This window comes from Pyrus communis, chromosome 4 (genome assembly GCF_963583255.1).
Source record: "Pyrus communis chromosome 4, drPyrComm1.1, whole genome shotgun sequence".
Classification (NCBI taxonomy): Eukaryota; Viridiplantae; Streptophyta; class Magnoliopsida; order Rosales; family Rosaceae; genus Pyrus; species Pyrus communis.
The window spans coordinates 13,148,978-13,171,911 of record NC_084806.1 but is presented as its reverse complement, the minus strand read 5'-3'; the positions used below and the strand labels follow the sequence as shown (position 1 = coordinate 13,171,911).

The window sequence follows — 22,934 nt, the reverse complement described above, 5'->3', positions numbered from 1 at the left end:
CAGTTTCTCTAACCTTTCATCTTCTTTGTACAACACCATAGATGGACTCCACCACCAACTCGCGGTTTTCCAATGAAAATCCGTCAATTCCTCGTCAGATTGGACGAGACTTGGACCACGGGTCACTTCCCCTTCATCCTGAGGTTCGGATTCGAGCATGGGAGACTCGAATCTATCTTGATTTCACGAGAAACCAAAAGCCCAATTATGGGCTGACAACCTCAGGATGTTCTCAGGACATTATCCAACCACGACTTGGTGTAAAAAGGGTATATTTCTACTCTTTGATTTTCATTTTGAGATAAATTTCACGTGTATTGGTAAAGATTTTAGGGTGAACGAAGCATAAATATTTCTGGCTGGCCGGTGCCCGTTTTCTGGGGTGTGTAGGGAGAGTTTGAGGGAGAGAGAGATTGGGATGAGGGGCCCATAAAATTATTTATTTATAATTAATATTTATTTGTTAAATAAATAAAAATTAATTTATTGTTAATTAATTAATTTTTTATTCCAATTAGCAAAAGAGTGGGCCTCGCTCATGCTACGTCAATGTTTAACAGAAAAGTTAACGGAGGTATGACATTGCAACAAATTCATAAGATAAGGTATGACATTGCAATCTTTAAAACATGAGGCATGAAATTGTTATGCGACACATAGTTGAGATAGTTTTGTGTAATTTACCCTTATTTTTATTACTTGTTTTTGTTATTTCTATCCACAATTTCAATCTTTTTCTAAATCTTGTGTTAAATAGTTAACTAAGAATTGATTTTAAATACAAATTATTCATATCAATTCTTGTCGAAAACAATCTTACTTGAGCTATATATACTACAAGAACATTGTTCTCTTGCAAGTATTTTAGACTTTTTTAATTATATTTTCACAGGTGGTAGAAATCTTATCTACATTTGTCTATGGATGGACGAATCAAGCATGACGGGGGAGAGTGAGCATGTGGAAGTTAATGGAGGCCAGAATCCGTTCTTGTATTCTGGAACCAAGGTGGTCGATGGATATGGACAAATGCTTGTGGCTTCAGTTGGCATGAACTCGACGTGGGGCGAAATGATGAGCTTGGTCATCCGTGACACGAGTGATCGGCAGACGCCATGACAAGAGCGGCTAAGTAAACTAAACCCGCTAATGGCAAAGATTCGCTTGGGTGTTGCATTCATAGTTTTGGTCTTGGTAGCACGTTACTTCACGGACAACACGAAGACCAATAGTGAATTTGGCAAGTTTCAGGGCAGCAAGGCGAAGATTGATTATGTGGTGAATGCTGCGATCGACATGGTAGCAATTGCAGTAGTTGTTGTGATTGCAGTTCTTGAAGGCTTCCCATTTGCTGTCACTTTCACTCTCACTTATTCAATGAAGAGGAGGATTGCGAAGCACACTATGGTGTAGAGGCTCTCTGCTTGAGAGATTATGGGATGTGCCACCGTAATTTGTACAGACAAAACTGCCACGTTGACGCTCATTATCTTCTTAATCTAGTCCGAGGAGTAGCATTTAACACAACCGGTGGTGTGTATAGGTCTAATTCAGGATTAGGATTTGAGTTTTCGGGTAGTTGTACTGAAAAAGCCATTCTTTCATGGGCTACTCTGGAGCTACACATGGACATGGAGGAATTGAAAGAAATATGTCATTCATCATGTTGAAGCCTTCAATTCACATAAGAAACGAAGCGGCGGTTTTGATGAGAATGAAGGCAGACAATGCTACCCATGTGCATTGGAAAGAAACTGTAGAAATGATACTAGAAATGTGCTCGAGTTACTACGATACGTCTATGTCACAAAAGATCTGAATGATGATGAAATGTTGAAGTTTGAGCAGATTAGCCATGGTAACAAGCAGTCTCTGATGCATTGCTTTGGCATACAAACAAGTTCAGGATACGCACATTAATGATGAAAAGAAGTACGGAAAGCTCGAAGAAAGCAGCTTGATCCTATTAGGATTGGTTGGTCTAAACGATCTATATAGGCCAGGAATGAGGAAAGCAATAGAAGCTTGCCAGTTTGCCGAGGTGCAAGTGGAATTGATCACTGGCAACAATGTTTTCACCGCTAAAGCAATATCTGGCAAATGTGGCATACTCCGACCTGACCAAAAGGAAGCCAAAGAAGGGGTAGTAGAAGGTGTAGAATTTCGTAACTACACACTGGAGCAAAGAATGCAGAAAGTTGATGGAATTCACGTGATGGCGAGGTCTTCGCCATTTGATAGGCTTCTGATGGTGTAGGGCTTCAAAAACAGAAAAGCCATGTAGTTGCTGTGACAGGTGATGGTATGAATGATGCACCCACACTCAAAGAAACAGACATAGGACTCTCGATGGGGATTCAGGGCACTGAAGTTGCTAAGGAGAGCTCAGACATTGTCATTTTAGATGACAATTTTGCAACTTTGGTAACTGTTTTAAGATGGGGAAGAGGAGATTCTGCCAACATCCAAAAATTTGTCCAATTCCAGCTCACAATAAATGTTGCAGCTCTTGTGATCAACTTTGCGCAGCTGCCTTGGTCAGTGAAGTACCTAACAACAGTCCAGCTGCTGTAGGTGAATCTGATTATGGTCACAATGGCTGCTCTGGCTCTCGCCACTGATAAGCCTGCCAAAGAGCTCATGGAGAGGCCACTCGTGGGTCGACCGATGATCACCAACATCCTATAGACGAACCTTCTACCCCAAGCTTTGTTCCAGATAGCTGTGCTCTTACTCTTGCAGTTCAGGGATAGATAAATATTTGGTGCTAGAAGGTACAACACGTTGATCTTCAATATATTTGTGTTTCGCCGTGTTTAATGAGTCTAATTCAAGGGATTTGGAGATGATTAATGCCTTCAGAGGAAGTCAGAGGAATGAATTGTTTTGGGGTGGTTATGGTGGAACTTCTGGACAGGTTTGCTGATACATAGTGATTAAGTTGGAGACAATGGAGTCCGTGCATTGGGTGTGCAGCCATATCTTGGCCCCTAAGTCGGGTTTTCAAGTTCATATCAATTCCCTGTAAGCCCATATTCAACTGTCCAATGAGGGATAGCAAACACGGGATATAGTAGTTGGCCAATGTAGAGTCCCCGTAGCATTGCACCCAAGTTCGAACCCCCATCTAACAGTATAGAGCAATTGGATGCTGGTTGTCAAATTAAGGGCATAGCACAATCTAATATTCTACAGAAAAAACCACATATGATACAATGCGCTGTGGGAGTGCACAAATGCAGTGATGCAAGATGCACTTACACAACGCTAATTACAGTTGAGGCGATTATCGTTTCTCTGCACCAGTGCCTCACACGGTTTTATTTGAAACAAGTGAGAGATTCTTAGGAAATCTTGATCACACAAAGGAGACTAATCACGCAATCTTGATCACACAGAGGAGACTAGATTAGCTATCTCCCAAACAGTGCAAGTACAATATGATACATCAACTCCACCTAGGCTGGAACTGCTTCTGGGACTTTACCTTTGTCTGCAGGAGCCAAACTGTCATAGTAGTCAACTAGCACCTTCCAGCCACTGGGGCACATGAATCCTTCAGGAGGGTTCTCTTTGTTCCTTGCAAGTGTTCGCATCTGTCATGGTAATTTGCAATGTCTTTTAGATAAACTAAACTTAGTTTATGCACTTAAACTCAATGTGCTTTTCCTTAAATACTACTTTGAATGGCTGATTATAACAGTAAAGAAAAAAACATGTCGGAAACAGCATCGAAAAAACTCGCACCTTTGTGCCAGATATGAAAAGGAAGTCTTGAGGCCTCGAGGGATCAAAAAATGCCATTTTTCCTTGAGTTTTATCATAAGCAGCAACCTGCAAGGGAATAACTTAGATGACGGAAGATATCATACAAGAAAGGCAAATAGTATCACTGCCAAAGAATTGACTTACCTTGAAGGGAAGGATGTTAAGTCGCTCCAGTCCAGGTGCCATGCTTAATACTTTCTTGCCATGATCGGCATCATACAGATCTCTCTTCTCAGTTGGATGACCCATACCTGCAGGATCCCGACCAACAATATAAAAGTCGGCCCCTGCATTGATCCTAGCCTTTGCATGCCACTGCACCTCAGTTGGGCCAGCGTAATGCATGGGAGAGGGAAAAATGGAAACAACAGTCGTCTGGGGATCAAGGACACCATCCCCAAGAACCTGAGGAAACATTAGAACAATTTCGAACAAAATTCAGTATTTGGCTAAGGACAAGCATGCATGCAATTTAGTTAGGGCTTTCAACAAACAAAACGTTTCTATACCTTCTCATGTTGTTTCATTCGCCAACTAAGTGGAACGTCATCTGCCTTTGTATAGCCTCCCAATGGATGCAGCAACAGAATGGGGTTCTTGTAACCCATCTCAAGAAGCCGACGACGGGTATCAGTCATCAGCAAAGCATGTCCATTGTGGACAGGATTTCGCAGCTGAAACGCAAATACAGCGTCAGCATTGCGCTTTGTGAATTCTTCACGGAGTTGTGCAGGAGACAATCGGAAGCGATCAAGGCCATCATTGTACTTTATAGGTTCTAGAACCTCTAGGTCACCTCCAATCAGCCAATTTCCAGCATTGGTTATGGCTTGATCAACATAAGGCAAACCAGGGGCGGTTGTTCCCCAAGTGCGGGCAATCCGTTCTTCTTTATGGTGCTTATAGATCTCAATACTGCCAAATAAATAAAATAGCTAGACATCAGAAACCATGGCAAGTCATGGGATAAGACATACAATTTTCATATAGTAACTTCATTTTGAACCCAAAAGGAGCAGAACATGTTCTTATACTCAGGTTTTATCGTCAGACACATAAACGAGAAAGTACACTACTCCACTTCCTAACTTTTTCCCTTACGACCATGACATTATCACACAGTGTTCTACAACATGGTATGCATCACATGATTGACATAAATATACATATATAACCAATTGCAGGCCGGAAAAAATTTGATATGCGAGCTACATCATTGCCATGAAATCACAACCATGTTGTAGAACCCAATGTGACAATGCCACGATGGTTGGGATAAAAGTTGCAAAAGAAAACTTGGGACATGTACAACTCTCCAACCAACAAATGCTTGAAGACATTAGGTTGAATATTCCTCTTAAGAAAATGACTGGATGCAATGTTGCATCAATATATATTTGCAATATTTAAAGATGAACACAAAGAGTTTAAAAATCCTATTGGCAACTCAACTTATATACGAATTTTATTTCAAATGTTTGAAGTCCAACAAAATCAAATACATTGCATCGATAAATATATGATGATCTAAGATTTCAATTTGAATAATTTCACAATTGTTCTTTAGAAATGTGTACAGCTAATAATGATAAGAGAAAAGAATTCATAATATTTCTACCACTCCACTTCTATAGTTGAGTTCCTATTTTTACCACCCGCTAACTACTAGGAAATAAAAAGAATCTTGCTTTTCAAAACCGAAATCATGTAACTCAAGATGTTCGAAAATGCATGGTCACTCACTTTTAAGTTTAATACTAAAAGTTCAATAATAAACATTAAAAAAAACATATATTTATCATTTTTACTCATCACGTAACATATTGACATGTATGTGATAGCGACCCAAAATTCCCAATCACAGTCAATAATATTGTCGAGTGGAAAGGCATATAGACCATTTGGATGATATTTTTTTAATGTGTTCATATTACGGCCACTTAAATCATCTGTCATTATAAAAGTAGAGGAACGCTTGAAATAAAAAATAAAAAATAAAAAAGATTCCCTCCTTGGGCCAACTCCAACACATGGTCTAAAACCTATAATTTTCCTTCTATTCCCCCGCCCCAATCCATTTCAACCCTAGTTCTAATTTGACCCTAAAACCTAAAACCTGAAGAAAAAAAAGCCAGAAACCGGCCAAGATTTAGCCCAAAAAATGGTGTGGGCCCCACCAACACGAGTGAATTTTGTCGGTTGGAAGGCAGACGCGCGCACTTGAGCAACGCGCCCAAGGCAGAGATCGGCATTGCCCCCATCCCCGTGGGCATGTTGGCCACCAGCGTCATTGATCCAACAGCTAGTTTCATGAACAACGGCTGAGATCAACTGGCCGTTGGATGATCCAACGGCCTACATTTAAATTTTTTTTTCCGTGGGCATGTTGGCCACCAGCGTCATTGATCCAACAGCTAGTTTCATGAACAACGGCTAAGATCAACTGGCCGTTGGTTGATCCAACGGCCTACATTTAAATTTTTTTTAGTTTTATATTTATATATTTATTGAATACAACGGCTGAGATCGAATATAATCAAATATAACGGTAAAAAAAAAAAATCTAACGGCTCAAATTTAAATCCAACGGTTAAAATAATTAAAAAAAATTTGTTTAACTCAAAATTCACCCAAAAATTCTATAAATTCCTATGTATCTAAAATATCTACACAAAACTCACTTTTCATGTATCAATTTAGTATTTTTTAATATTTATCATAATTTAAATATATTTTGGTTAAAATGTTTATAAAATTAATTTAAGATAATCTACATAATTTTTTTTTTTTTTTTTTAAAAGTTAGCCTAACTTCATTCTTTAATAACCTAGAAAGTTGGAGAAAAAAATTGTTTCTGTGTTAAAATTTAAATTTTTTAAGCTAAAAATTTTAAATTATAGGGTAAGAGTTAGAGATGATCTTAAGATTGTAACCCAAGAAAAAAAAAATTACTTTGGCAAAAAGAAAATGATATTTACAATCAAAACATGCTATCTAAAGTGAAAATATTAACGAGCTTTGAAAGGAAATAGGGAGAGGAAGATCATCTTACTCTTTCAAAATAGCGATCAGATTATCATCCGAGTCGACAAGCGCGACTCTGGTCGAATCGCCGATCCGGCGTTTCTGCGCGTCGTCGATGGCCAGAACGATCGGCACGGACATATTCACTACCGACCCGTCATCGAGTCGGAGCGAATTGAAATGAAGAGTTTGGAGGAACTCGGATTCTCTCATGAATCCGCGGAGAGGGCTCGACCAGCCTTCGCTGATCACGTGAACCCATTGGAGGTCGATGCTTGAAAGCTTGATCCTGGGCAGCGCCGCCGCCTCTTTCTTCGTCTCGCCCTTCTTCGACTCATGGACGAAGAGCTCGACGAGCTTCCCGCCGTCCGGCTCGATCAACCCGTTTGAAATTCGGAGCCTCTGGGGGGTCCTGGGCTTGGACCCGAGATGGGTTGAGAGCTTGAGTGCCGGGAAGGAATGGGTAGTTGAATTTTTGGGGAAAGAGTGAGAGGGGTAGGGGGTTTTGACGAAAAGGGTGGCCATGGACGCCATTGAAGGAGGTGACCAAGGTCGAAAGGCCTCTGTTTTTAATTTTTGGCTCTGCGGCTCTGTGTTTCAAGGGAGCAGATATTAGTTAGGGGTTTATAATTAAGTAGATAATAATGGAGGATTATTTTGTGGATTAAAAAATGAATGAATCAAAGTGTAACCTGACGGGCAGGGATTATCAAATTCAGGAATGGTGCGATTTGAGTGGGAAAGTATGGATTTAGGGCTTTAATTTATAAGGAGGGATTAGGTACGAATCTTGGTATTTAGCAGAGGATGAATCTGGACGCCTTATTGGATATAGGAGTTTTTGTTGGTTTCTTTTTATTTATTTGTTGTAATTGCAGCACATTCGGAGTCGTATGTAACTGATGAGGTGAGGTGAGTTTGCCTTTATTAATAAAAAACAATGAAGGCTATTCTGCTTGCTTTATAGAAACGTTTATATTTTCTACAAGAATATTAAAAAGAAATTCAAGATCATAAGCATTCTTTGAGATTGAACCACCACACGAGATAACATAGGAAGCCACTGCATGGGCAGCGAGGTTGCCACTCCATTAAACATACATAAACTTCATCTCCCTAATCTGAGATGTCAAATTCTAAATATAAAAAATGAAGCATTCCAAATTTGCATCAATTAAGCATTCCCCATTTATCATGTTGATAAACATTTTCTACAAGAATATTAAAAAGAAATTCAGGATCATAAGCATTCTTTGGGATTGAACCACCACACGAGTTAGCATAGGAAGCCACTGCATGGGCAGCGAGGTTGCCACTCCATTAAACATACATAAACTTCATCTCCCTAATCTGAGATGCCAAATTCTAAATATCAAAAATGAAGCATTCCAAGTTTGCATCAATTGAGCATTCCCCATTTATCATGTTGATAAGAGATAGAGCAATGTAGTCTATCTCTACCATCTCATAGTGCATGTCCCTACACATCACCAAATCTGCACAAATTGCAGCCGCTTCCAACATAGTTGCATCATTGAAAAACTCACCTCCCACCCCACCAGCCATCTGCAAAAGTCCCGCAAAATCTCACACCACTCACCCGTAGCCACCTAACATTGATTTCCCACGCCATGCCCCATCACAATTAATTTTCGAAGTCCCAAAACTAGGACATTTCCATCAAACTTGTTGCCTAGCAAAAACCAACGTTGAAGGTTTCCCGCAACACTCCTTATCCCTTGTCTTTACCAGCTGAGTATCTCTAAACTCTTGAATATGGCTTCATGATAAATCAATAGCATCCTTTGGAGTTTTATACATACCTTCAAAAGTCGATGCATTCCGACATTTCCATATTCTCCAAAGGCCGAAAACAACTTCTTGTAGCAGCTCACCTCTTACCGCCTCATCCTTAAACCGTGCTTCAATCTTCTTCCAACTTTCCAGAAAATCCACCCTTTTGACGGCATCCACGTTAATCTATAAGGGGCGGCAATACCAAAAGACCCGGCTAAATTCACACCCAAAGAACAGATGCTCCTTCGTTTCCTCAAACGAACCACACAAAACGCATGTTGTCTCCACTCGCATCCTCCTTCGGGCTAGATTCCTCCGCACTGCCAAAGCATTGTTGCAACACCTCCACATAAAAAACTTTAGTTTATTTGGCACTCTTAGCTTCCATACATCTTATCAAACATGGCCAGACACCATACTCCTACTTCCCATTCCGGTACCCTTCCTATTCTTCTTCCTATTTGATTTGTTGTAAGCATTTTCAATTTGGATCCTCTCTTTGGATTGGGTATCGTTTGTTTTCAATCCAAATGATCTCATAGAAGTTCAACAAACTAAATGCAACGTCTAAATGGTTTGGTTGAAATACAAAGAAGGCGGAATTTAATTTTGAAAAGTGATTGATAATTCACAGATTAAAAGGTAATTTGTTTTACATGGGGTCAATCATTGCTTGTAAAGTTACACATGGTGCATGCTTTATTAGTTGTTGTATGAATCGTTATCCAGCACCACATCGACTCAATTAGCATCTTGAAATGAAAAGACATAGTAATCAAGAGTGTTTTTCTATTTAAATATCATTTTCTATCTGAATTCACCCTCTTAATTTATTTTATTTTTTAAAACACAATTTTATCCTTACCAAAAAAAATTAAAAAGCAAAAGACAGAGAAAAATAGAAACTTCTCATTTTGTTCTAGGATTCTTCCTATTCGTAGGTCATTTATGGCACACGGGAAGAAGGGCCACAAACCGTACCCTCCATCTCCAACCCCCTCCCATTCTACAACTAAAAAGCCAAATTGAATTATTGAAGAGCACAAGTGCCCCTCTATCACAACGGTAGAAAAATGTTAAGTCATTATATGACGACGTGAGTTTAAATCTTGCCGATGGCTAATCTAACATCCTAATTTAACATAATCTATTATTTGACTTGAAGAGCCCCTCACTGTAGCCTTTCCTCTCCCCTACCTTCATTTTTTTTTTTTTTGAATAAAAACTTGAATTGATAAAACTTTTGAAATCAGCAAATACTGATAAGCACTGTGGCAATGGAAGAGTGGGGTTGTTGACGTGTAACTAGATAAACTATGGGGTTCGATGCCACGAGTTGATGAGTCTGCTTAACTGTGGCCACGGACATAGTGAAATTCTCTATAGCCTCTCTGGTTCCGAAGGGGTGAATAACAGTGGCTTGAACCAGTTTTCCCCCAATGCTCCGAGTTGGTGAGTCTACTTGAATGTGGCCACAGACATGATGAAATTCTCTAGGCCTAAAAGGAGTGAATAATAGGGGCTTGAACCATTATTTCTTGTCCTAATCACAAATTATGGTTTTCAATTTGTGATTCTAAGGGGGTGCAGTCAAACTAAGATTTTAAATTATTTTAAAGGATTTTAAAAGTGATAGATTTGATAGGATTTAGGAGGATTTGAGACTCCTACAAAATTTATATGGATTTTAAAGAATTTGAATGGATTTAGTTTGTAGATTTTTGTGGATTGTGGTGAATTTTCATATAATTTTTTTTATTGGAAAAAAAAAATGAAGGAAAAATCTTTCCCCTTGCCCTACTGTACTCAGTAGCCACTTTAGCCCTTCACCTTTCAGGTCCCCTTTCACACAACCATGGCTCCATCTCTTTCTCAATTGATAGATCAACATAACTTTGGTGAGCTTTTTAGTCTCAGTTATATATACTTCTTACTCTCAAATCCCACAAAATCCACAACTTGTTGAAATCTTCCAAAATCTTAATTTTTTTAATACACTTAGATTTAGATGGATTTTAAAATCTTTTAATTGACTACACCTAGATTTGAATGAATTCTAAAATTCTTTAAAATCTTCTAATTGAATACACTAGAATTTTAAAAATCTTTTAAAATTCTCACAAATCCGAGTTTGACTACATCCTTTAAATTCTAATATAAAATAACCTTTTGGGTTCAAATAAACAAGTCTCAGTGCCGACTATATATTTGTCATTTTGCTTCGTTTTGTGTCTGACGTATGGGCTTCTCTAATGCCATGGTGCTTCTACTTTCCGCGAACTTACTTCATTTGAAATTCAAAGACGCGCTAAACACATAGTTGGTCAAACTGCGTCTGCTTTCTTATACTTTGAAAAGTGTGCGTGTGTAGTTGCATCAAGTTTTGAACATGTCCCATTTCAAGGCCACATTCATGCGTTAGCTCATGAGCAAGTGTTGAAGACCAATTTTTCTTCCTTTTTCTTTCTTTTTATTAATCTTCATTTCCATTCTTTTAGTTCAATTGTTTTAATATGTTAACTCAGAGGTTTTGTGATTGAGGTCGTTTTCTTGCTCTGTTAAAGATAATGTTTTGTAACGTTTATGTTTTATTGATTAAATTCATATTTTTAAATGACCATTGTAGCTTAAAGTTAAAATGGTAGTTCTTGTTTTCTTTTAATTTGCATGACAAAAAACTTTAAAAAGAAAACTTAACATTTGTTAAAAGTTAATGGAATGTGTAATGGGATGTATAACAGTAAAACTACTTATCATATATGTGAAGAAAAAGTTATAGCTGATGAGTGCATATTTACTATTTATTTTATCCCTCAAAACTACATTTCCTAATGATAAGTTTGCCCTTAATTAAGGTCATGGCAGGTTTATATGTTTTTTTTTTTTTTTATGGAGTAACATTTTAAGGAATTATATTATAATTCATAAGCTTTATGGGCTTGTCAATTGAATTGGGAATTATCTTGCATATTTTTGACTTGCATTTGTGTGTGCCATTGGGTTTAATTGATACATATAATTTTTCTTGTTATGCAGGAAAGTTGATCACCACGTGTAGAATGGCCTTAGTCTTTCTTTTTCATGAGAAAGAGAAGCTTTGCTTTCTCTTTGTATTCCCACCAGCTAATTAGCGCACTGCTTCAAATATCAAAGTTAAATTGGAAATAAAGATGAGGATTAATTGACATAAAGGTTATGGCAGGTGAAATACTAAGAGGCTAGCAAGGAGTTAACATTGTATTTCCATTTCCTCTCTTTTATGACAATAAAGTGGCTATTAAGTTTGGTGAGTTATGGGAGAGGTAAAAAAAGCCCAGCGTCAAGGTGGCATGGTAATTGGGAGAGAAAGGAATAGAGGAGGAAGGAGGAAATTTTGGCATTCTCTTCTTTCAAATTTGTCTTCTCAACTCATGTCTTTCCTTCGGTTTAATTTAAGAATTATGTATAGTTAAATTTTCAAAAGTTAGGGGCTGTTTTGAAGCCCCGAATATGATTGCAAATATATTATGACATTTCGTTTCAATTTCTTTTATGAAATGAAGAAAATTGGTTCACTACTTATGTGAGCGATGAATTCGTTATGTGTTTTCTATGGATGCATACTTAGCAAGCATATCTAGGATTCTAAGTACTGGTTTGGTACTGAGATGCTTTTTATAAAAAGTGGGTATAAAAAAAAGCTGAGCTCAAAAAGATGTTTGGTAAAACTTAAAAACAGCTTATTTTCATAGCTTTGGGGTGAAAAAAAAAAACTGAAAACGTGAAGCAGCAAAAATAAGCTTATTCTCATATCATAGCAAAAGCCTTTTTTTTTTTTTCAAAGCACACCAATACCAAACCAGGACTAATGCTATGAATATGTGTGTGTCTACCCTTATTGAATGAGGACCCACATATGTTCTAGAGTAGTGCATATTAATTGCGATTAACATGTGAATTGATTTCTAGGATAAGTAAGACAATGCTAGTACTTACGATGCCTTGTGATGACTCAAACTCTTTTCATTCTTAATGATTTCTACTTGCTAAATCTATGAACACGCTATTCTAGATTGCATGCTAGAGACTAAGTTAAGTTGAAAACATCATTCTCTTAACATACTACGAAAGAAAGAGTAATAGGTTGAGTTCTAACACTGAGCCAACTTGAGCATCTTCATCTAGAAATAAAAGGAATTTGAATGAAACATAACATATTTGCATGATTATTTGTTGGTGGATAACAATTCCCCTAACTCGTTTTCTTAACTTGTCGACTACAATCTATTTTTATTATTTAAAATTTGCTCATGTCCTGTTTTTGTTTGATTTAATTAAAATAGCAAATCAACTCCAAAAATCCCAAAAATTTGTGTGAGTGTACCTCTGTGTGTCTAGTGTCTGCATATAAAATTTTATTGAATTTAAATAAGTGTAAGTTAGTCTAATAATTATTTTTAGGTAGCTGGTGAGTAGGGACAGCAACCCAATTTTTATGACATTTTAAATAGTTGGATAAAACAATCTTCTGTGGGAAATACCCTTATTTTCATATGTTACAATTGACAGATCTTAATGTTAATAAAGAAAATTAATAGAACATTTGTGCTCTACTTTGTGGTATGCTTTTAATCCTATCAATAGCTATCTGACAATAAGCAAATCTCGGGTGATATAAATCCAATACGTATAGTATTATAACACGTACCAAAATTAAGTAGGCTCTTATCGGATGAAATACTCGGTTATCGCTCAAAGATATTTTCATAATATATGTTTTTTTTTTGTTTACATATACTTGTAAACTTGATCATGCGGATACTTACACTAGACCAAACACGTGGTATATTTGTTTGATTTGTTGGTAAGCTATGAGAGTTTTTTTTTTTTTTTTTTTTTTTCTTTTTTTGGGAAAAAGAGCATCGGAAGAAAAATATTAAGGAGACTATCTTAAAAATGGGTTTCTCTATGAGTTCTTGGTCACTTTATGTATTTTGCATAATGTTTTATAACGTTAACACAGAAGTTGATCTATGATGTGGTAAAGAGTTCATATAAAATCTAATTTTAAGAAAATCTCCTTAGCATTTCACTTATTGTGACTATTGTCGAAAACAAAGCAAGCAATTTTGTTGATAGAAGAAGGCCCGGTACAAGTACATCAAATTAGCCCAATAAGGTGGGGTTGGCCAAAGCCCAATCAGCAAAAATGCAGGATAAAAAAATCCTAATCCTCAACCCACACAGCCCGACCTTCACAGCTGCCATCACCTCGCCAGCAACCACACATCTAGTCACCGGAAGAAAATCAACTCTGCGTTGAATTCAATGAAAGGTTCGCAACACAAAACAAAAGAACCTGCAACAAGGAAAAAGCCCCAACCAATTTTCGCCACCAAAGCCTCAACAGCGGAGAAGAGCCAACAGATCTGAACCACGAACACAAACACCTGCAAGTAGAACCAAAAACCGAAACAAAAAAGAACTGGATGGTCCTATGGGGGCACCTAAAACACCCTCGCTTGGGGCAAAGCCGCAACAAGACTTTGAGAAGAGGTTGTGGGAGGGACGGTAGGTGGAGAGAAGAGGCAGATGAACAAGGTGGAAGAGGATGGATGTTTGAGGTTGAATAAGGAGGGATGTAGGGCAAGGATTGGGTTTGCGGAGGCGCAGAAGAACAGTTATAAACACCGATAAACAGCAAAGAATGCTGGGATATGGCGAGCACCGCCAGGAGGACTTCAAAGAAGGCACAGAAAATAAGGGGTGATTTCTCAAATCGACAACCAAGGACATCAAAAGAGCAATGCACCAGCATAACTAAAGAAATGCAAGGGAGAAGGAAAGCAATAAAAAGCGGGGGTTGTAGACCCAACTCAAGGAAGAAGTCAGCGGCGCTGAGTTGGTTTTGGGGTTGGCTTCGTGCGAGAGAGAAGAAGGGGGAGAGCGGCTAGATCAATCTATCCTAATTCACCACCTATCAACACTGTTTTAGTCAATGCCTCAGTGGAATGATGATCAGTTTTCATGTTCATTATACAACTGCATCTTGCGCATTCAAAGAGTAATAAATAATGATAATTTTTTTATATTGCCTCTCGTGTACGTCTGCATGCCTATTCACACAGCTCACTTTAATTTGCTTAATTATCCTAATATACGTCATTACCTTTGGAGCCAATTAAGTAATCAATCAAATGACAAAACGAGAACAGAATCGTCGATGTACGTACTGTTTTGGTGCCTCTTCTAGTTAGTGTTTAAAATGCATTTGCCCCACAAAATGCACTTGCAAATTGCAAAACAACTTCCCTATTTCATAACTTGTGAAATCAGACATTTCGCAGCAAAAAAAATAAAATAAAATAAAAAAAGAAAGACTCTCTTGAGGCTTTATGGTTTGACTTTGCCTGCTATTATATATTGATAGTGATAACCACGACAGTTTGATAGAAGAGATGAAGATGATTTCTATAAAATTCAAAACCTGAGTTTGGTCAACTTTTCTTCCTCTTTTCAATTACGTTTAGTTAATGATATGCTACAAGGAACTTTCAAATTTACCATCATCTATCTCTTTGTCAGCAAACAAAACAAAATGTTAACATCTACATCCAAAGAAGAAAAGATTTTGCCAATTAGGTTGTGGTTTTTCTTTACATTTACAAACTCCTTGTCCTTTGACCTAACAAATCAATATTCTTCTCTAAGTCGCTCAAATTTATGAGAAAAGAATCGAACTCCGATAAATTGTTCGGTCTTAGAAAAGTAACAGGAAAAACAAAAAGCACCAGTCCCTAGTTCCCGTAGACGGTCAACCCAATAATAAACAAAAGCCCAGTGATCCACTTAAGCTGGACTTTCAGTTTGGACTTGGAGTACATAAAGTAAACTGTCAAAACAGAGGACAAATCTTTGTAATGCGCAATTACATGAAATAACTAGTATTATATGGTCTATGTTGTAGACCTAATTTACTGAACTATTCTAAGGAAATAGAGAGGGGGAGGTCGACGGCAAGAGAGAGATTCAATTGTGAGGTGTGATGTATTTCACCTCATTGTGCCTTTATTTATAGTAGTTGGGAAGGTTAATTTTTTGCCCTAATAGGATGACAATTCTAATGGGATAATATCTAACTTAGAGAATATTCCAAGATATCCCTAGATATATTAGGATTTACACAATCACATTCCTATATTAAATATGGCTGCAACACTCCCCCTTGACTGTGTAAATACTCAAACAAAATATCGCATCAGGTTTTCAACAGATAAGGTAGAACAATTGATGAAGTTGTCGACACAACGGGTGAATGCGAGTCTCAAATTAAAGAAAGTATGCATTGGTAGTAAAACTCACAAAACCTTGCTATGGTAAAACCTAAGGTAGGTAAAAACCCATAGACTAATGGGATAATATCTAACTTAGAGAATATTCCAAGATATCCCTAGATATATTAGGATTTACACAATCACATTCCTATATTAAATATGGTTGCAACACTCCCCCTTGACTGTGTAAATACTCAAACAAGACATCGCATCAGGTTTTCAGCAGATAAGGTAGAACAGTTGATGAAGTTGTCGACACAACGGGTGAATGCGAGTCTCAAATTAAAGAAAGTATGCATTGATAGTAAAACTCACAAAACCTTGCTATGGTAAAACCTAAGGTAGGTAAAAACCCATAGACTAAGAAGAAAAGTGAGAAGTATGCATAATGTCTAAAACAAACGTCATACGGGATGGAAGTAGTGAACTCAACGGAGTATGATCATCCCAGGATGGGTGCCTCTTTAAAACCTCGTTAGGTAGCAAAAATCTAGTGGGAAAAATTCTCCTAATCGTAGGAAAAATAGTACATTAAGATCAAGTGAGTATGCTTCTAGATACTCCTCCTGAGTTAGACATAACTTCTAGATAAGAGAACTACAAGCAATTCAACTCAGATAATTTACGCATACCGATTCCTTGGACGAACTTATGAAAAGCAGACTCGGAGAATGACTTGGTGAAGAAATTGGCCAGGTTGTCTGGGGAACGGATTTGCTTGACTTCAATGTTTTGATGTTGTTGTTACTGGTGAGAGTAAAAGAACTTCAGCACAATGTGATTGGTGTTGTCTTCCTTGATGTATCATTTCTTTAACTACTCAATACATGCTGCATTGTCTTAAAAAATCGTCCTAGGAAGGTCAACGACGAAAGTAAAACCACTAGTGCTTTGAAAATGTTCCATGACTGTTCTCAACCAAAAGCACTCATGCGAGGCTTCATGCAAGGAGAGAATCTCAACATGGTTCAAAGAAGTCGCAACTAGCTTTTGCTTGGTAGACTTCCAACATATTATGGTGCCTCTAATGGTAAAGACATAGCGCGTTTAAGAATGTGCTCTATGTGGGTCAGACAGATAATTAGTATCTGCGTAACCAATGAGGCATGAATCAACCCAATGACTGAGAGGGCGGCGGCTCCTTTCGAGGATTCGTAGGTGTAGAACAAGCCCAAATCTGTCATACCTTTGAGGTAGCTGAAAATGTCTTTAACTTCATTCCAATGTATGCGCGTAGGCACATTGTTGTATCTAGCCAAAAGATTAATAGCATATGAGATGTCAAGTCTAGTGCATTGAGCCAAGTACAATAAAGTGCCAATGCACTTAGGTATGGAACTTCAGGCTCCAAAATTTATTCCTCATCCTCCTTGGGACGGAAGGGATCTTGTTTAGCTCCAAAATTTATTCCTCATCCTCCTTGGGACGGAAGGGATCTTGTTTAGCTTCTAGAGGTCGGATGACCGTAGAAGTACTTGAAGGCTTCGCTTTATCCTCATTAAAGCGTCGTAACACCTTTTTGGGTGTAAGTTGATTTATGTACTAGGATTCCATCGGAACAATGCTCGATCTCCAGGCGAAGACAATGTTGAGTTTTTCCAAGATCATTCATCTCAAATTCCAATTTCAAGTGAACGACAATTTCCTTAAGCTTTGTGAGAGTTCCAATGAGGTTCATGTTGTCGGCATAAACTTCAACGATCACAAATTCAGAATGTGACTTCTTAATGAACATGCATGGGGATAGTTCATTGTTCACATAACCGTGACTTGTCAAATATTCATCCAGACGGTTATACCACATCCGCCCAGATTGTTTCAATTCGTAGAATGATCTCCTTAACTAATTGAGAGAGTGTTTCCTAGTCTAGAACTATTTGAACCAGTCAATGGAAGTCCTTTTGGAACTTTCATGTGGATTTCTGTATCTAGATCCCCATAGAGATACGTGGTTACCACGTCCATAAGCTGCATATTCAGTTTTTCGAAAACTACCAAACTGATAAGGTAGCGAAATATTATGACATCTATTACGGGAGAATATGTCTCCTCATAAACAATCACAGGGTGTTGAGAGAAGCCTTACGTTACAAAGCGTGCTTCGTATCGCATTATTTCATTCTTCTTATTACGCTTCTTCACGAAAATCCACTTGCAACCCACGGGCTTCACATGTGGTGAAATAGGAGCTACGAGCCCAAACACCTTATGTTTCACAAGTGAATTGAGGTTGACCTTGATTGTTTGTTTCCAGTTTGATGAATCGGTTCTACGTCAACATTTATCAACGGAATTTGGTTCAATGTCATCGCGGAGCTTGATGTCAGTAGCTACTGTGTACGCAAATGCATCGTCGATAATCATCTCATTCTGACTCCAAACCTCATCCAATACTACGTGGTGGACCAAAATCTCGCGATTCTCGAGAGACCGAGTTGTCTCATATAAGACATCAATCTAAAATAACCACATGCGCTGGAACATATGAGTAAGTGATGGTCGAATTCAGACTAGTGTCACTAGTTTGTCCCGTTTTCCTCTTGCGGGGTTATGAATCCTTTGAACCAGGGGGTTTGCCACGCTTTAAGGTAAAAGCAGATAATTAGCTAGTCACCAATGTACTGAGTGCGTGGAAAGTGTGGTCGCCCCACCTTCGAGGACGATTTGGCCTTCCATGGCTTTAATACGGTGTACTCTAGGTACGTCGATCCTTGCAGATGCGTTTGCAGTGGGTATATGTGATCTCGTCACCTTTGCTAAATCAGTAAAAACATTTGGCATACTTTCAGTAATGCTCTAAAAATCTAGAATACAACGCACTTCAATTTCAGACTGGGCAGTGCAAGGATCTAAATGAGGCATAGTGGGAGTATACCACGACAATTCGCGACGTTCTACATGAACATTAAGTTCTTATCTCCTTCTAACGAAGGAAAAATTGACTCATTGAAGTGGCATTTCGCAAAACGTGCGGTAAAGAGATTTCATGTCAAAGGCTCTAAGTAGTAAATAATTGATGGCGAATCATAACCGACATAGATTCTCAGTCTTCTCTAGGGACCCATTTTGGTACATTGTGGCGGCACTATTGGCACATAAACTACGCACCCAAACACATGTAAATGCGAGACGTCGGGCTTGTATCCAGTAACCAACTGTAACGATGAATGAGGTTGGGTAACGGTGGGCCTCAGACGAACCAACATACCGCGTGCAATATTGCATAGCCCCAAGCAAATACTAGCAATTTGGTTCACATAACCAAAGTCTGAGCTATCAATTGAAGACACTTTATGAAAGCTTCTGCCTAGGCCCTTTTGGGTGTGAACATGGGGTACAAGATGTTCAAGTTCAATCCAAAAGACATGCAATAATCATCAAAAGTATGTGACGTAAACTCTCTAGCATTATCCAATCGAATTGACTTAATGGGATAATCAGGGTGGTGAACCCTAAGGTTAACTATTTGAGCTAGGAGTTTCGCAAGTGCAGCATTGAGTGTGGACAATAAGCAGACATATGTGAATAACGCATCGATGCATCAATTAACAACATAAAGTATCTAAATGGTCCGCATATTGGTTGGATAGGTCCACAAATATCCCCTTGAGTCCTCTGAAGAAACTTAGGAAGGTTATGAATAATCTCTGTAATTGAGGGTTGAGTGTTCAACTTCCCCAAAGAACAAGCTTTGCATGGCAGAAATCCAACGTAAGGAGGTAAATGATGCCCATGTGATGATTTAAGGATATAACGCATCATGTCACATCCAGGATGTCTCATATGGTCATGCCAAAGTAGTAAAGTGCTCTGGAACCCAGGCACAAGGTCGGCCACATGGTGGGTCTCTATACCTCAAATGGTTGTGATGTACAACCCCTTTAGGAAATGTTCCAACTTATCGTAAATTTCTAGCCATACTCGTAAGAAGTGATACAAAGAAATTCAAAACCATTATCTTCAGTGGTTTCAACATGATATTGATTATCTCAAATATCTCTAAAACTCAGCAACGTTCTTTCGAAACATGGAGAATAAAGGGTTTCTTTAATGGTTAAAATTGTACCATTAGACAACACCATACAGATCTTTTTCGTATCCTTCTATCAGGTTGGATGAGCCTGAGAGGGTTACCAGAGTTGCATTTTTCGGTATGAAGTTAGTAAAATTGTGTTTCTCATGCAAGATGTTGTGCGTGGTAGTACTATCAGCCAGACAACTAACTTCCCCACTAGTCATACCTAGAAATAAATTAATTGAATCGGTCACATGCATAAATATAATTCCATTCATTCAATTAATCAATCGAGAAATAATATCCATAGAAAAATAATTATCCATAATTCAAAACAAACACATCCAAACAAATTGTTCCAAAGACTTAGAAAAATTGTCCAAAAATTAAACCATAAACCTAGAGGAAAAAAAAAAAAAAAAAGGGGCCTAGGGGGAGGGGGGGTTCAGCCACACCTAGTGGGTGCAAATAGGGGCAAAACACCCTAAAAACATGTCTAGAAAAATAGAACTTTATTCTTCCATAAGAGTTGATGGTTCTTGAAAATCTCAAATCTCCATAGATATGGTAGCATCTTCGGGATGTTCCACATGGCAAAGTTAGACTCACGATGGGAATGATACTTAGCAATGGCCTCAAGGGTAGCTCGGCATACGCGTGACCAATGATCATTTGATCCACAACGGTATCACATGTTCAATTCAGTGGAAACCAATGGAATGGTAGCTTTTCCATTATTCTTAAAAGTTTGGGGCCTTAAGGGCAAGGGGTTGGCACTTCTTGGTCAAATTTTCTCCCATTGGTAGGCCTCTACTCTGTTGACCTCGAGCCCGTGGCGAGGCTTGCTGCCCATTTCCAAGGCCAAGATGGTTCTTTCGTCGTTTATGGCTGCTATAATTAGTCACATGCACTTCAGGCGGAACATTCGAGCCAATGGGTTAAGCTTGATGATTCTTCATCAAAAGCTGATTTTGCTTTTCAGCGAGATGTAAAACAGAGATCAAATTTGAAAATTTGGTGTACTTATGTGCTCTATATTGTTGATGCATGACAATATTGGTGGTATTGAAGGTCGAATAGGTCTTTTCCAAGAGATCCTCTTCAGTTAAGTCCTCTTTACAAAACAGTGATAAGATTCTACAAACTTCATAGGTGTATTCATTCACAAACTTAAAGTCTTGAAAGCGTAAATGTTGTCAGTCGTGTCTTTCTTCAGGCAAGTAAATGTCTTTCTGGTGCTCAAAACGATTTAGCAGAGCAAGCCAGTGGGTGTGTGGGTCCTCATCAGCGAGGTACTCAGTTTGCGGTGCGTCATGGATGTGTCTTTGGATGAAGATCATAGCAATAACTTTATAAGCTTTGTTGACTGGGTTGTCGGTAGGTTCTTCGATGGTGGCTCGAAGACTCTTTGAGGTAAGATGAAGCTTCACGTCTTGAACCCACTTCAGGTAGTTTCTTCCAGATACTTCCAGATCGGTGAAATCGAGCTTGTTCAAGTTCGACATGTCCCTAAAATAGAGGGTACAACAAAAATGTGGTTAGTCATATGGTAATTCATAGACATACATCGTAGAACATTCAGGTTCTATAGACGTATAAAGGTTGAATTTAAACATGAAAGCTATAGGTTTCATGTGGTAAGTTTTGAATGAAAATTGTGGCTTTCAAAGGCACTAAATATGAAACTATAGGTTCAATTTAGTTTTATGAACAATTAGTTCATAAAAGAGAGGTTCCTGCAAGAACACATAATACAATATGTTGATTTAAGTGTAGTGGATTTAAATTGCTTTAGAAACTCAAGTGTGAAAGCTTCAGGACTATGAAATGATGTCAACGGTTCAAAGTAGAAAAATAAATAATTGAAGCGTTAATGTCCAAAAGTGATATTCAAGTCAATAATTTTGAATTAATTATCAGATTAATGGACTGCTGGACACTTTTAATTAATTCAATAGATCAGGATCAAACGGGGTCAATCGTGGAAGCAAAACAATGATAGGAATGCCAAAAATTGGCGATGGGTCAAGTGATAATTAAATTAAAATTAATTAGCGTAAACCAAAGTACCCTAAATAAAATAATTGGGTATGATTTGTAACACAAGAATGCCAAAAATTGGCATTAGGTTGAAAAAATATCATGGCCCAGCCGAAAGTGGGCTAGCTGAGGTGTGAGACTAAGCCCTGCAACAAAACTGCAAGCGGTTGGGTCTCATAAAGGACTACAGGAGCAACCCAGTTATGGTTGTAGGCCATTGGGCTAGTTCTGGGGTGAGCCCAGCAGCATAGGTTGCTGGTTTTAGGCCAAAACAAGCCGCATAGGCATGCTTAACCGAAGGCTGGCTTGTAGGTTGGTGCATTGGAAGCCCAGCCGAAGCTGGCTTTCAGGTTTAGGCCGGGTCAAGGCAAGCCCAGCAACATCTGGGGTTGTTGGCATTTGGGCCGAGTGGTGGGCGAATCCTAGCAAGCATCATGGACTTGCTACAGGCGGGCCTAGGGCATAGGACAAAACCGGGTTGGCCCCATTCCGACATATAAAGATCACCGATTTACTGGATACATGAGACTTTCCAGTTTCATGGGGTTGCTGGTTTTGGGCCAGGGATTCGGTAGACAGGTCCAAGAAGAGCTGCAAGTCTTCTTAGGTTGGGTTGGGCTACATGCCCGAGGAAACCCTATCAGGCCAAGGGCTTGGGGTGTCGTGTGTGAGCAGCAAAGCCCAAAGAGCTGCTGCCGTGTGGTCCCAAAGTGCTTCACGCGGATGGGCTGCAGGCCAACGATAGTGAAGCCATCAGTTGTGCGGTGGGAGCCACGACTTATGCCGCAAAAAATTCCATAAATTTTATTTTATTTTTCGACTTTTCTAGGGTTTGAAATCCCCTAAATTGCTTCTAATTTATTTCGATGCTTTGACACACAAATTCCACTTAGCAAAATATTAATTGCATAATGCATGAAACGTGTGTGTGTGTGTTGACAAATATATGAGTCATATACAATATATATATATATATA

General features: G+C 38.5%; 1 protein-coding gene and 1 pseudogene across 1 annotated transcript; one reads left to right on the top strand and one right to left on the bottom strand.

Moving 5' to 3' along the window:
• Positions 1–830: 830 nt before the first annotated feature.
• Positions 831–3,158, top strand: LOC137731093 (putative calcium-transporting ATPase 13, plasma membrane-type; annotated as a pseudogene).
• On the bottom strand, positions 3,156–7,625 carry LOC137731094 (ATP sulfurylase 1, chloroplastic). The gene is made up of 5 exons (XM_068470170.1): positions 6,821–7,625; positions 4,278–4,683; positions 3,913–4,173; positions 3,748–3,834; positions 3,156–3,596 (listed from the first exon to the last, which is right to left on the bottom strand). The coding sequence occupies exons 1-5, from the start codon at positions 7,324–7,326 to the stop codon at positions 3,459–3,461; spliced, it is 1,398 nt and encodes a 465-aa protein (XP_068326271.1). The 5' UTR covers positions 7,327–7,625; the 3' UTR covers positions 3,156–3,458.
• Between the last annotated feature and the right edge of the window lie 15,309 nt (positions 7,626–22,934).

What these genes read in the sequence shown, in the direction of transcription:
- LOC137731094 (XM_068470170.1), bottom strand. Translation starts at nt 7,326, where the DNA reads ATGGCGTCCATGGCCACCCTTTTCGTCAAAACCCCCTACCCCTCTCAC. An exon ending in GAATGAAACAACATGAGAAG is followed by an intron (nt 4,174 to 4,277) that starts GTATAGAAACGT and finishes ATGTTTCCTCAG; the next exon opens with GTTCTTGGGGATGGTGTCCT. An exon ending in TTTTCATATCTGGCACAAAG is followed by an intron (nt 3,597 to 3,747) that starts GTGCGAGTTTTT and finishes TTACCATGACAG; the next exon opens with ATGCGAACACTTGCAAGGAA.